General features: G+C 41.9%; 2 protein-coding genes across 6 annotated transcripts in view; both read left to right on the plus strand.

Moving 5' to 3' along the window:
* The first annotated feature begins 900 nt into the window (after positions 1–900).
* On the plus strand, positions 901–8,785 carry pgm2 (phosphoglucomutase 2). Its single transcript, XM_046413424.1, has 13 exons — positions 901–1,124; positions 2,317–2,484; positions 2,764–2,955; positions 3,542–3,625; positions 3,861–4,054; positions 4,217–4,406; positions 4,522–4,619; positions 5,016–5,196; positions 5,569–5,662; positions 6,578–6,707; positions 6,863–7,055; positions 7,313–7,446; positions 7,728–8,785. Exons 1-13 carry the CDS (start codon positions 1,050–1,052, stop codon positions 7,828–7,830), a joined length of 1,836 nt encoding a protein of 611 aa, XP_046269380.1. The 5' UTR covers positions 901–1,049; the 3' UTR covers positions 7,831–8,785.
* Positions 8,786–8,880: 95 nt separating this feature from the next.
* Positions 8,881–12,170, plus strand: part of tbc1d1 (TBC1 (tre-2/USP6, BUB2, cdc16) domain family, member 1) — a 43,817-nt gene continuing 40,527 nt past the window's right edge. For 4 of the 5 annotated variants that reach the window (XM_046413390.1, XM_046413372.1, XM_046413396.1 and 1 more), the window contains exon 1: positions 9,947–10,623. In XM_046413390.1, the coding sequence (XP_046269346.1) occupies positions 9,988–10,623 (636 nt within the window). In that variant the 5' untranslated portion in view covers positions 9,947–9,987. Of the gene's footprint in view, positions 9,072–9,946; positions 10,624–12,170 lie in introns of those variants that run through there. The other variant, XM_046413381.1, reaches the window with a different exon arrangement.

A 12,170-nucleotide genomic window follows, 5' to 3' on the forward strand; every position in this document is an offset into this window, starting at 1 on the left:
GGTTTCATTCTTAATTAGAAAAGAGAGAAGTGATGCTCCCACTGTTGATAGAAATAACATAAATATGTCAACTGACAGAAATTGTACCAAGTAACAACATGTGAGGTGGGGTTTCTTTGCAGACAATACAATACCTACTTAAAAACTCAGAAGCAACTGTCAAAGAAATGTTAGCTGCTGTCTGAATGCTGGTGTCAAACATTAGTGACTGGTTACTGCTCTGAGTGTCTCTGGTTACATTGAATAATAAGCTATGAAAAAGTAAAAATTAAAGTAAAGTAAAAATAGAATAAAAATAACTACATCTTGACCTGTTCTGTTTCATGCTCGCCATTGCCTAAAATTTTAGTCATTTAACCAGTATCCTAAGAAGTACTCAGATATTTTACCCAAAGTACACAACTAAAAGTCCTGCTTTCAAAGCCTTACAAAGTAAAAGTACAATAGTTTTATCAGCAACATTTACTCAATGTGCTAAAAAATAAACTAATTGGATATAAAGTCCTTTTCAGACAAATATGATGATCATAGTAATGGATCATTATCACTGTAAGCAGAATTTTAATGATGTAGCATGTAGAGGGGCAGCTGTCAGGGGCAGCAATTATAAAATTAAAAATTTATATTTAATCTGATGAAATAAACCATGAAATAATATCTATAAACGACAGCAAAGTTTTACTCTGAAATGTAGTCAAGGTGAAGTATTAAGTAGCACAAAATAGACATCACAAAGTCGCCTAAAGTAAAAATATCTCAAAATGAAATACTTTACGTTGCATCTTTGCACTTTTCGCTTGCCACTTCCTGAAACGGTGAGTGAAGCCCTCATTTTGGTGATTACCATTTTTGCGGCGAACCCTGAAGGTACCAGATCAGTAGCTCGTGACGCATTACGTCGCTCCGCCCCGCGCCGTGGACAGGAAAGTGGGAACATCCACAGTAACATTTCCCCTTTTGAGTGGATAGACTTCAGGGTGAGCGTGTGCACGTCGTATGACCACAGCTAGTGGAGCTGGACAGTGTGTTTACTCGGATAAAGGAGAGAAATGGAAAACAGTTTGTCCTCGACTGGTGATACCAAGCTGGACCAGGCTGTCAGGCAGTGGCTGCAGTATGACAAGGTAAGATGACAGCTAAGCGAGCTAGCTTATGAGCTGTCCTGTCCCGTGCTCTCTCAGCTAAATACATTAAGCAGTAAGTTAATACATTATGTTACCTGGTGTTATGCAAGTGACAAGTCAAATCACGATTTCCAGAAACATAGCCATACGAACATAACAATATGCTGCGCAAACTGTCGCATTCGTGAAATTTTCTAATATCGGATATTTACTAACGTTAAGTTATCATCCAACTGTCTCTGCCAATGGCAGTAATGTGGCGTTAGGTGCTCTGTGAGTGAAATGATATACACAACTGTTCTTTCGCAATTAGCTCATGATCTCTGTGATAGTGCTTTATTAACGGTAAGTAAAGGTCTGTAATCACTTCATAATTGAAGTAAACTCTGTAAAGGACTTTTAACTTAGAGAGGCTTTTGAAATTTGTTTAGTGGCGAGCAAATAATTCAAATTCTGCAGTCTCCAGTAACGCATTTGAATGAATGGACGTTAAATAGAAGAGTTCTTAAAATTCTGTATTATAATTATTTCCAAATCTTTCCAGGATATTTCTCAGGCCAATATATGGAAATAACAATAACCTGTAAAAAGCAAACAAAGAAAAGAAAAGAGTTGTCTTGTTGGATTATCGGTTTTTGTAGTCGCCGTGGAGTCATAATATTTTTTTGCATCAAATAAAACTTCATCTGTAACGTTTCCTCACTCTCCCTGTTGTACTCGACAAAATTGATTCACAGATTGATACACTGACTATTAATGATTTTACAGAGAAAAGCGTTGAGTCACACATGATGCAGATATACAGTATGGTCACACTAACATCCATCACAAACAGAGTCATTCATGGTCTTAAAGTGACATGGCATGACACCAATCAGGTCACATTGGAAAAGGCACCCTGGTTCTTTAGTCATTAGATAATTACATTAGCAGGCTTGCTCGGTGGTCCATTTGAATAGGAAGCATATGGACCTACTTGCAGCTGCCATTTGTAACTACACTACTTCTTTAGTAAATTTTTTACTTCTATTAGGAAATGGACTGTAAAGATCTTACTTGTAAGCCACTCACAAGGACGAATATCCTCTGTAAACCTTTCCTCGTGTTATAAATCATACAGCTAAAAAAACTCTTCATTGCTTAATAAATGTAGATGATCAGCATAGGATTTCCACTTGTTTTTCTTCTCCAGAACCCCAAGACAGCATCGTTGGTGCAGGACCTGGTGAAAGAAGGAGCAGTGGAGGCTCTGAGGAAATGTTTCTCCTCCAGGATGGAGTTTGGTACAGCAGGTCTGAGAGCAGCCATGGGCCCCGGCATATCCTGTATGAATGACCTCACTATCATTCAGACCACTCAGGTTGGTTAATAGATAAGCTGCTACTGCACATTAAGCATCAGGTCACATGCGAAGCCAGACGGGCACATTACTAATTCTTGTTCGCTGCTGTTTGAAGCAGTCTCTCGTGGTCGACTGTATAGCTCACATGCCACCATCTTGTTACCCATTACTGTAGGATCTCAACGCAACAGTTTTTCTCACAGGTTCCTGTTGCAGTTGTTTTTTATCCCCCACTGCATGTTAAACAACTTTTGTCCAACTTTTCTCTTATTTCCCCAAATCTTTTTCCACTGACAGGGTTTCTGTCGTTACCTAGAGGAGAGCTTTGGGAACCTTAAAGAGCGAGGGGTGGTGATTGGTTATGATGCCCGGGCCCACCCTCCCAGCGGAGGCAGCAGCAAGCGCTTTGCCAGTCTGGCTGCAGCTGTATTCATAAGCCGGGGGGTGCCTGTCCACCTCTTCTCTGACATCACCCCTACACCCTTTGTGGTAATCACTTGAACTTCTGTAATTTCCTCATTTGGGTTTTTGGACATTGCAGTCACACATGATGTAACACTTTAAAGAGAAGTACCATTTATTTACCATCTTACATTTTAAATGTGCTCAACATCACATTTTGAGGGTACATTTGGGAAAGAAACCAAATTCATAATTCAAACCAGTTTGTTTGCTAGTGCAGCAGGTGACAGTGTGGCAGAAGCTCCAGGGCAAATTCCATTCAAAAAGCACACTTGTAACTTCAGGTTACATAATGTACATGTGATTCCCTGGGATATTCTGTGTTTAAAGCTTGACTTAATGTTTATACTACACATGCATTTCGAGCATAAATACATACAAGAAATTTGTACTGCAGCCCGGACAGAGGTTTTGTCTTGACTGTGTTTCTTTTGCAAAAAGACAGTGATCACACATCTTGAGTTGCTGGCTTCTTTCATCATTCTCATGATGCATTGCTCATTTTGTTTGTGTAATTTTGGAAACACTGAATAAAATGTTTCATTTTGATCTAACTCACAAATTTCTGCCATACTTACAAAAAACTGAGATATTTCTCTTCTGTTTCGTGTAGCCTTTCACGGTTTCCCACCTGGGTTTGTGTGCTGGTATCATGGTGACTGCCTCTCACAACCCCAAACAGGATAATGGTTACAAGGTAACGTCATTCACTAACTTAGATTTCTTTGTATCAGCTCTTCAAAATCCTGCTTTTCTTTGTCTTACATGTCCTACATGGTGAACTGAGTTTGGTCCAAACCCATTGATTAAATAAAACTCTGACTGTGGGAAAGTGTGATGAGTGTTTAAGATTACTTTCTGACATTATATAAACAAGATATTTAACCGGTGTATTGAAAAATAATCAGCACATTATTCTGACTGTGTCTCAGGTGTACTGGGAGAATGGAGCCCAGATTGTGGCTCCTCACGACAAAGGTATCGCCAAGTCCATAGAGGAGAATCTGGAGCCCTGGCCCGAGTCCTGGAACACAGAGGAGGCCCTGAAGAGCCTGTTGCTCAAAGATCCCTATCAAGACATCCACACACAATACTTCAAAGCCATCCAAAAGCACTGTCATCACAGGTACAACACAGACAACCAACCTGTTGAGCAGCATATACTATTTAAAATGCCTGCATGTATGAGAAGGCCCCACACACACACACACACACACACACAGCATTACAATGATACATGGAAACTCAAAGAAAAAAAGTGTTTCGACTCAAGCTTCTTTCCTCTCAGGGGCACAAACAAGAGTTCAGAGGTGAAAATTGTGCATACGTCAGTGCATGGCGTCGGCCATGCTTTTGTCCAGGCAGCTTTCAAGGCCTTTGACCTTCACCCCCCATATGCTGTAGAGGAACAGAAAGATCCAGACCCCGAGTTCCCAACAGTGAAATATCCCAATCCTGAGGAAGGAGAGGGAGTCCTGGTATGTTTGGATCATTCACATTACGTGCCGTCATATACCCTTTGTAATGGTGTGTTTTGGTTGAAAGTGTAATGTGTGTGCATGTGTGTATTGTTTTTTTTGTTTTTTTTTCCAGACACTGTCATTTGCACTGGCAGAGAAGGAGGGGGCCACTGTTGTGTTGGCCAATGACCCTGATGCTGATCGACTGGCCATTGCTGAGAAGCAGGAGAGGTTTGTCTTTAAGTCTATTTGGTAGTTGTGTTTGAATATTGCATTAATAACAAAATGATAATTCCATCTGTTGAATTGAAAAATAGCCAGTGGTTACATGCCTTGTCACATTCACTCTCTCTGTACTCATTCCACAAAATGATCCTTAAAAACCCATCATGTGCATGTCATTGCACTTCTCACACACAGTAAAACCCTCAAAGTTCCAGAAGCAATAAAAACCTTGGTGTCCTTAAAGTTAGCTTTGTCCCTGATAAGAATGCATCCTTATTACTACGAACGCAGAAATGCTTTGAACATCACAGCCTGATGATATTTGTATAAGATTGTCTGTTTGCGTGCCTATAAACTCAATCTCGTTCATTTGCTGCTCCCCTCTCGCGCTCTCTGTGTCAGTGGGCAGTGGCGAGTGTTCAGTGGTAACGAGTTGGGAGGGCTGCTTGGCTGGTGGATGTTCCGCTGCTGGAAACAGCAAAACTCTGACCCTGCTGCTGTGAAAAGCCTCTACATGCTGTCGAGTACCGTCTCATCCAAGATACTGCGTGCCATCGCTCTCAAAGAAGGTTTCCACTTTGAGGTGACTCATTCTGTGTCTGTCTGATATCAAAATTATACAGAAAACAAGATGGCGGCGCAGCATATCACGGGAGAGGAGGCAGTAAAGTGCAGAGCTACGTCCAGGCTCTTGTATCCTGTGTGCGTTCACATTTGTGTTGTTGGGTGTGGGTTTACATTGTATTGTGATACACTGAGTGATACTGAACATCCCCGTTGGTGTTTTGCTCTGTTTATTGCTTAGAAAATTTGTGTGCCGATTGAAGAAAGTTGAAGAGATCACTGGTTCATGGTTCATGACCTTAAAAAATGTCAGACATTAACTTGTCACATGAAACTAAGGTTCCTTTGTGGAACTAACATTTCATGGTTACTGTCACCCCTGTTTGAACAGGAAACGCTAACAGGGTTCAAGTGGATGGGAAACAGAGCCAGAGACCTTTTGGACCAGGGCAAGACTGTCCTGTTTGCCTTTGAAGAGGCCATAGGTATGCGCACACACACACACACACACAGGCACATGCACACAAATTAATGTTGAGCACAGGCATAATCAGTGGGATTCGATCCTGATTAATTCTTTGTGGCATCACATTATAAGAGTTTCTTCACATCATGACCAATGTCACAAGCCGACTTAATTTGATCTGCCTGATCTGATGTGAAGAGTTTTCAAAATCCTTTTGCAAGCTCACAAGATCTAAACTGCAGTGAGGGCCATTGAGAAACTTTGCTTGATACCAACAGGCTAAAAGATTAAGCACAGATGTCAGTTCTGGCCTCCTAGAACTATGCAGTCTTAGCAAATCATAAAGATAATATAATGTATTAAAAAAGAGCATTCATTTGTCATTGAAGTTCTTTTCATGTGAAATATTAACAGTAATGTTTCCTTTTAGTATAACCAGTTTAACCTTTAATAAATTCTACTGTTTCACAATTAGCTTTCTTTTTCCCAGAGCCAAAAGCCAGCTGTCTTCTACAGCAGCCTCACAGTGCACGTAGCAGTTATTGCCTACTGAAGTGGAGTTACCCTGGTGTTTTAACCATGTTATACAGTCTTGGTTACAAATTCAACGAGTACATCAATCATTAAAGAAAACAGAGGAAGCATGAAAATGTCAGATTTGTCAAGTGGGGGTCTTGGTTGGGGTTATTTTAAGCTTTGACCATGGACTTGGTTAAAGGTCATTAGGGGTTAATATGACAAATGTTCACTCAAACACACCCACACAACATCACATAGTTTAGAACATTTCCGTATAACATGATTATGATGCGGATAATAATGATAATTGGAATTGCATGCCTTTGCACATACTGTTAGTAAAAGAAGCAAGTGGCTACAGCAGCTGGAATTTACACATACCAGGGATTAAGTGAAAAGTGTGTGTCTGTTGCAGGTTATATGTGTAGTCCCTCTGTATTGGACAAGGATGGGGTGAGTGCTGCAGCCATAGCAGGAGAGATGATTTCCTATCTGGCCACGAAAAAAACAAGCCTTTCTCAACAACTCACTACCATCTATAAAGAGTAAGACACACTTCAATATATATATATATATATATATATATATACACACACATTATATATATACACGTGATACTTATCTGGCTTTGAGTTCTACTGCTAAGACGAACTGAAACTGCAGACTCTTAATTCGGTCTCTCACTACTCCTCATTGTCAGGTATGGCTACCACATCAGTAAGAACTCCTATTTCATCTGCCACGACCAGAGTGTGATCCGCAGTTTGTTCGAACGCCTGCGCAACTGCAGTGGCCAGAAGGACTCGTATCCCACTGAATGCGGTCGCTTCGCCATCTCTGCTGTGCGAGACTTGACCACGGGCTACGACAACAACCAGCCCAATAACAAGGCTGTAAGTACGCATATGGACACGTGAACAGTATATCCATTCTCAGACATTTACAACTCTTACCAACTTATTCATAATTTCAGCAAAAAAACTCAACAACAACATTCAAGTTCTTAAACGTTCACAACACTTTTACGTTACAAATTTACGTGTATGGAAAATTTTGTTTGCCTTCTCTTTAGCTCTTCTTCCAAGCCAAGTTCCTTTAAGATCTTGTTTTTTCATCAATCCACTTATCACACCTCCCTCTTATGTCCCAGATTCTTCCCACTTCCAGCTCCAGTCAGATGATCACATTCACCTTCTCCAACGGGGGTGTGGCCACCATGAGGACCAGTGGCACTGAGCCAAAAATCAAATACTACACTGAACTCTGTGCTGCTCCTGGTAACAGGTGGGTCACTGATGAGACCCCCTCAGCAAGTGAGAAATGTCTTTGGGGCTGCAGCTAAAGATTATTTTGATTTGCATTTAACCCTTTATGCAGTGAAACATCATAGAACAGTAAGCCCACAATAAAACCCAAGTTGGTAGCTTCACATGTCTTATTTAGTCCAACAAGCCCGATTCTTTTAGCTGTAAATGTTATAATCTTAAATGGCAACCCCAGCTACCTGAACTTCATGATGTTGTTTTTTTGTTTTCCCCCCTTCAACTGTTTGGGTCTCCCGACAGTGATGTGGCGCAGCTGAAGAAGGAACTGGATGAGTTGGTCGATGCCATTGTTGAAAACTTCTTCGAGCCAGAGAAGAATAAGCTGCAGCCCAAGCCGGAGTAGCTCTGACAGACATACAGTCATGTACAGGACCAACCGTAATTAATATCTCTGACCAGCATTTCACATAGTGTCTTAATTACTCCAGAAGGGAATCTTGATTTAATACAGGTCTTATTTTTGGTTTACAACTAATTTAATGTCAGTTTTACCGCTTTGTTCTTTGACAGTTGGACCACAGATACTGTTACAGACTTACTTTTGTTTAATAATCTTCAGGTTTAATGGCAACATCTGACCTCCACTTTGGATTTGTTCAGCCATTCATTTATTTTGAAGGAGAGGTTATGGATCCAAATCCTGTCTTACATCCAACAGTAATGATGTATCACAACTACATGTTTTAGATTCAGTTTTGGAGATTTTAAGCCACAACTGTAAAATGTTCATCCGTCTACAGCCACAGCCACGTTCCTGTTGCCTGCCTGTGGTTTTTGATAGACACATTATTGCATATGCACTCACATCCTGCACTGCTTCAGCATCAACTGCAAGGCTGCTAATATGAAGAGTATCAGAAGTATAAATGGCACCTGCTGGAACTGATGTGCTGACTTTATACTAACTGTAACTTGAATGGATATTGTGACTTGCTGTTGAACTTTGAATGGGTGATGTCTTACTTAATAATAAGGTATAAAATTGAAAGTAACCGTTCAATATTTTGTAAAGTTTTAAATCAGTGCCAGATGTAAAAATCCTGTTATTGCAGAGCTGCTAGTTTGTAAAATGACCAAGCCTGAATAACTTAGAGCACCACCAAGTGGAGATATTGTAAACTTTTTTTTTTTACAAAAGTACCTCCTGCTCATCAGCTCATTACTGTGCATAGCTGTCAACAACCAAAGGGAGTCTTGACATCGCAAATACAACTCAAACCATTTCACTTCTCTGTATTTAAGTGTATGTGCCACGCATTCCCATTTTACTCGATTAAAAACAACGGTTTCTAACAGTGCATGTGGAGACAAATAAAGCACACACACACACGCACGCCCCTGCATCTTCCCGCAGCGCATAAATGCAGCATGCAGTTGTCATGCCCCGTCTGAGCACAGGGAGGAAAGGAGGGAGGCAGCCCAGGGTCTGCCCCGTCTGCTATATTTAACTCATGCTAAAGACAGCTCGTGCTTTCTGTGTCCGTGTGTGTGTATATGTACGTATGCGGTCTCTCTGGTACACACTTCAGCCTCCCTCGGACACACTCCAGCGCTGCTCACATCAGACAAGTCTACGGTGAGCAGGTAAGGAAGCTGTTCCGGGATGAGTCGCAGAGGAAATGATTAGAAATTAGTTAAAATATCTGCTGTGCACTTTAGGAAAAGCATACATTAAACGCACCAGACTTTGGTGTCTGCGCAACCTTGTGCGTAAAAATAACTCGTCCCGTACGTCAAATCGTTCTAACGATGAAATAATTCTTATGGGAGCTGAGCTCCTCGGAAATAAAATCTTCTAATCTAACTTCCGTTGCTGTTCTGGTGCAGCAGAACGTCCTACGCTGTATGCTGTGCTGTTTCAGACCGTTTAACTTGCGGATTTATTTATATTGCAAGGTCAAACATGGGGTATGTGAGTAGCCGCTTTCGTTTAATTCCTCTAACATTTAGCGTAAGAGTTTTGATTCCATGGCTGGAGCGATCTGTATATGTGTTTATTTTTATCTGTTTTAACATATTTTCATCATGACCAGTGACCATGACTGTAGGGATTATAATGTCGTTTAAGTTTGATAGTTATGTAGGTTAGAATGGGTCAGCTCCGGCCAAATAACATGCTCATAGTTTAAGTGTCACCTGCTTGTGTGTCCTTGGGGCTGTAAAAGTCTAGGTCAGTGGTCAAGTCGTGTCTTTCTGGTTTGGTAAACAACACCAGGTGGTCTCATATCTTCCAGCTAAACCTATGACCCTGTGAATGACTCTGTAGGCCTACAGATGAAGTGAAGCACGTATCCAGGAACAACACTGAGCTCTTGCAAAATTAAGGATTACTTTGTGTTTTGGTTTTAGTTTTTTTGTTTTTTTTAAATCTTCAATTCTCTACATCCCTGTGACCGTCCCTTCTCCTACTGGGGTAAGAAATGTTCCCCTGTAAACATCCTCTAACTGATATCTTGCAGGTAAAAGCAGAGGCAGTCGGCTGCCTCCGGCCACACCAGGCATGGAGGGACTCTACTTTGAAGTGAGGCCCAGAAAAGATGAACCCCCCAGGCCAGGAAGTTCTGACAAACCCAGTGCTTGTGTAACTTCAAACCACCGCTCATGTCCATCACTTTCACGTTTCACCTCTTCCACACTGTGTCCTGAGAAACTCACCTCTGCTAGGAAGAGCATTGCAACTTGGGGGGAAAGGAGAAAGAAAAAAGGAGAGGAGGAGAAGGAGGAGGAGGAGGAAGTACGATACAAACTGACATTGATCGGTTCTCTGCCGGTCCACTATCTGACAACCATGACCATGCTGCCATGGGTGGTGGCAGAGATCAGCAAGTCCCAGTCTGCAGAGAAGGAACCAGGTGCTGGGTTACAGTGTGGAAGTCCCAGAGGTGGACAGTTGGTCCCCTCTACCCACAATCAGACAGTTTTTCTCTGTGTGTCGGCATCATGGGTGCGATGTGTGTCTGCTCTGGGAGAGGGAGTCGTCTGGGACCCTCTGACACACACTGTGCTGTTTGAATGTCGTCCTCACCAGCTGACTAAGCTAATTCACAACAGCCAGGAGCCCAACAGCTTTGGCTGCCTGGTCAGAGACACACCAAACTGTGCCTGCTATGTTTTCCAGTGCCAGGACAGCACCAAGGTAGGTGTGTGTGTGTGTGTGTGTGTGTATCAGTTATGATATGAGAATAAATAACTGCTGAATAAATAATATACTGGTCTGTAAAGTCACAAAGGATGATGGAAGCAAAAAACAGCCTCCACTCATCAGCCAAGTTCGGCCTTTAGAGGCCCCCAGAGATTTGGCCTGTCAGATTAGACTCGAGAGCAGAGAGGACATTATTAGTATGACAGGAAAAACAGGGATCAGCCCTGCAACCCTGTGTCTGCACCAGTGTTTATTATGTCGTCCCACTGGACGAGAAACTGGATCTTGCTTTGACATTTTGGAAGTCCTTGAAAACTGTACTCCCTCTAACAAGATGAATGCCAACAAACATAAAGTCATCTCACGCGTTTGCACGATCTACTGACCAACACACTCCTGACCTCCAGTCCTTTCAACTCTTCTCCACATTGTGTGCTCTGCCAACAGCCTGTGCGTGCTGTAAAGTTGCAGCTGGTGTCGGAGTCAAGCCAGAGACATTTGATAGCATCTCCATGGCATACCATGCCCGCCACACTAAAGACTTCAGTGGGTTGAGGGAAATTTAAGCGACGCAGACAAAGCGGGATGCTAAACGGGAAATTGAATGAAGTCAAAATGCAAAAATGTCAGCCCGACCTTGATCCAACACTCCCACCTGCACAGGCTTCAAATGAACAGCCAGCATGTCCTGTATGGTGTACTGTATACGTAAAAACTTAAACTAGCGTATATACATGCAGGATGTTCATGTGCTCTGATGCTTGCTCCTTGTAAACTTGTTTTACATTAACTGAGCAGGATGTAGAGACGTGTTACTATGGCAACCACTTCCTGTGGCCCGGCACCTGTTCTGTTGTGTGTGTGTGTGTGTCGGTGTTTGTGTGTCTCTCTCTCTTTCTTTCTCTCTCCCTCTCTTTCTTTCTCGCTCCCTCTCTCTCTTTTCAACCCTTTCAAAAATGTGATGATGTGATGTCAGGCTGACCACCTGTCGCTCTCGCTCTGTCACACTGGGCTTAGACACACAAACAAACACACTGACTATGTGTGCAATCATTGGGCAAAACTTATTATATATTTATTAGATGTTGTGAGCTAAACAAAGGTGCATGAACTCAAATGAACTAGAGTGAGGAACAGGATCATCCCTGGCCCTTCAAAACCAAAACCACACACACACCACCAGATCTAAAAGCATTTTAGACAGGAAACCGCACACAAAAAATCACACTCTGCGTCCACAATTGCTGGCACTTTCACGTGGGGGAAGTGACGGTACAGTCACTAGCAGTTTCATTTCGATCCCAGTTTCAACAAAAATAGAGCTGTTGGAGAAGGAGATTTTAAGACATAATATTACCCTTTTTTGTACTTTATCACAGCAGGCATATTATCAAGTCAAGAATCAAGAGGCTTTTTATTGTCATATCAGCTGTTTACAGTGAACGGTGCAACAAGACAACGTTTCTCCGGAGACCAGGTGCTACATTAGAATTTAAATACACAGTGTACATAGTGGAAATGACATAAGACGATACATAATG

The sequence above is a fragment of the Scatophagus argus genome, chromosome 2 (genome assembly GCF_020382885.2).
Source record: "Scatophagus argus isolate fScaArg1 chromosome 2, fScaArg1.pri, whole genome shotgun sequence".
NCBI lineage: Eukaryota > Metazoa > Chordata > Actinopteri > Scatophagidae > Scatophagus > Scatophagus argus.

Bases quoted from the DNA above. Each gene is read 5' to 3' on its own strand.
- pgm2 (XM_046413424.1), top strand. From the start codon at position 1,050: ATGGAAAACAGTTTGTCCTCGACTGGTGATACCAAGCTGGACCAGGCT. The intron at 2,485-2,763 runs GTTGGTTAATAG...TTCCACTGACAG, and splicing joins CTATCATTCAGACCACTCAG to GGTTTCTGTCGTTACCTAGA. The intron at 5,197-5,568 runs GTGACTCATTCT...CTGTTTGAACAG, and splicing joins AAGAAGGTTTCCACTTTGAG to GAAACGCTAACAGGGTTCAA.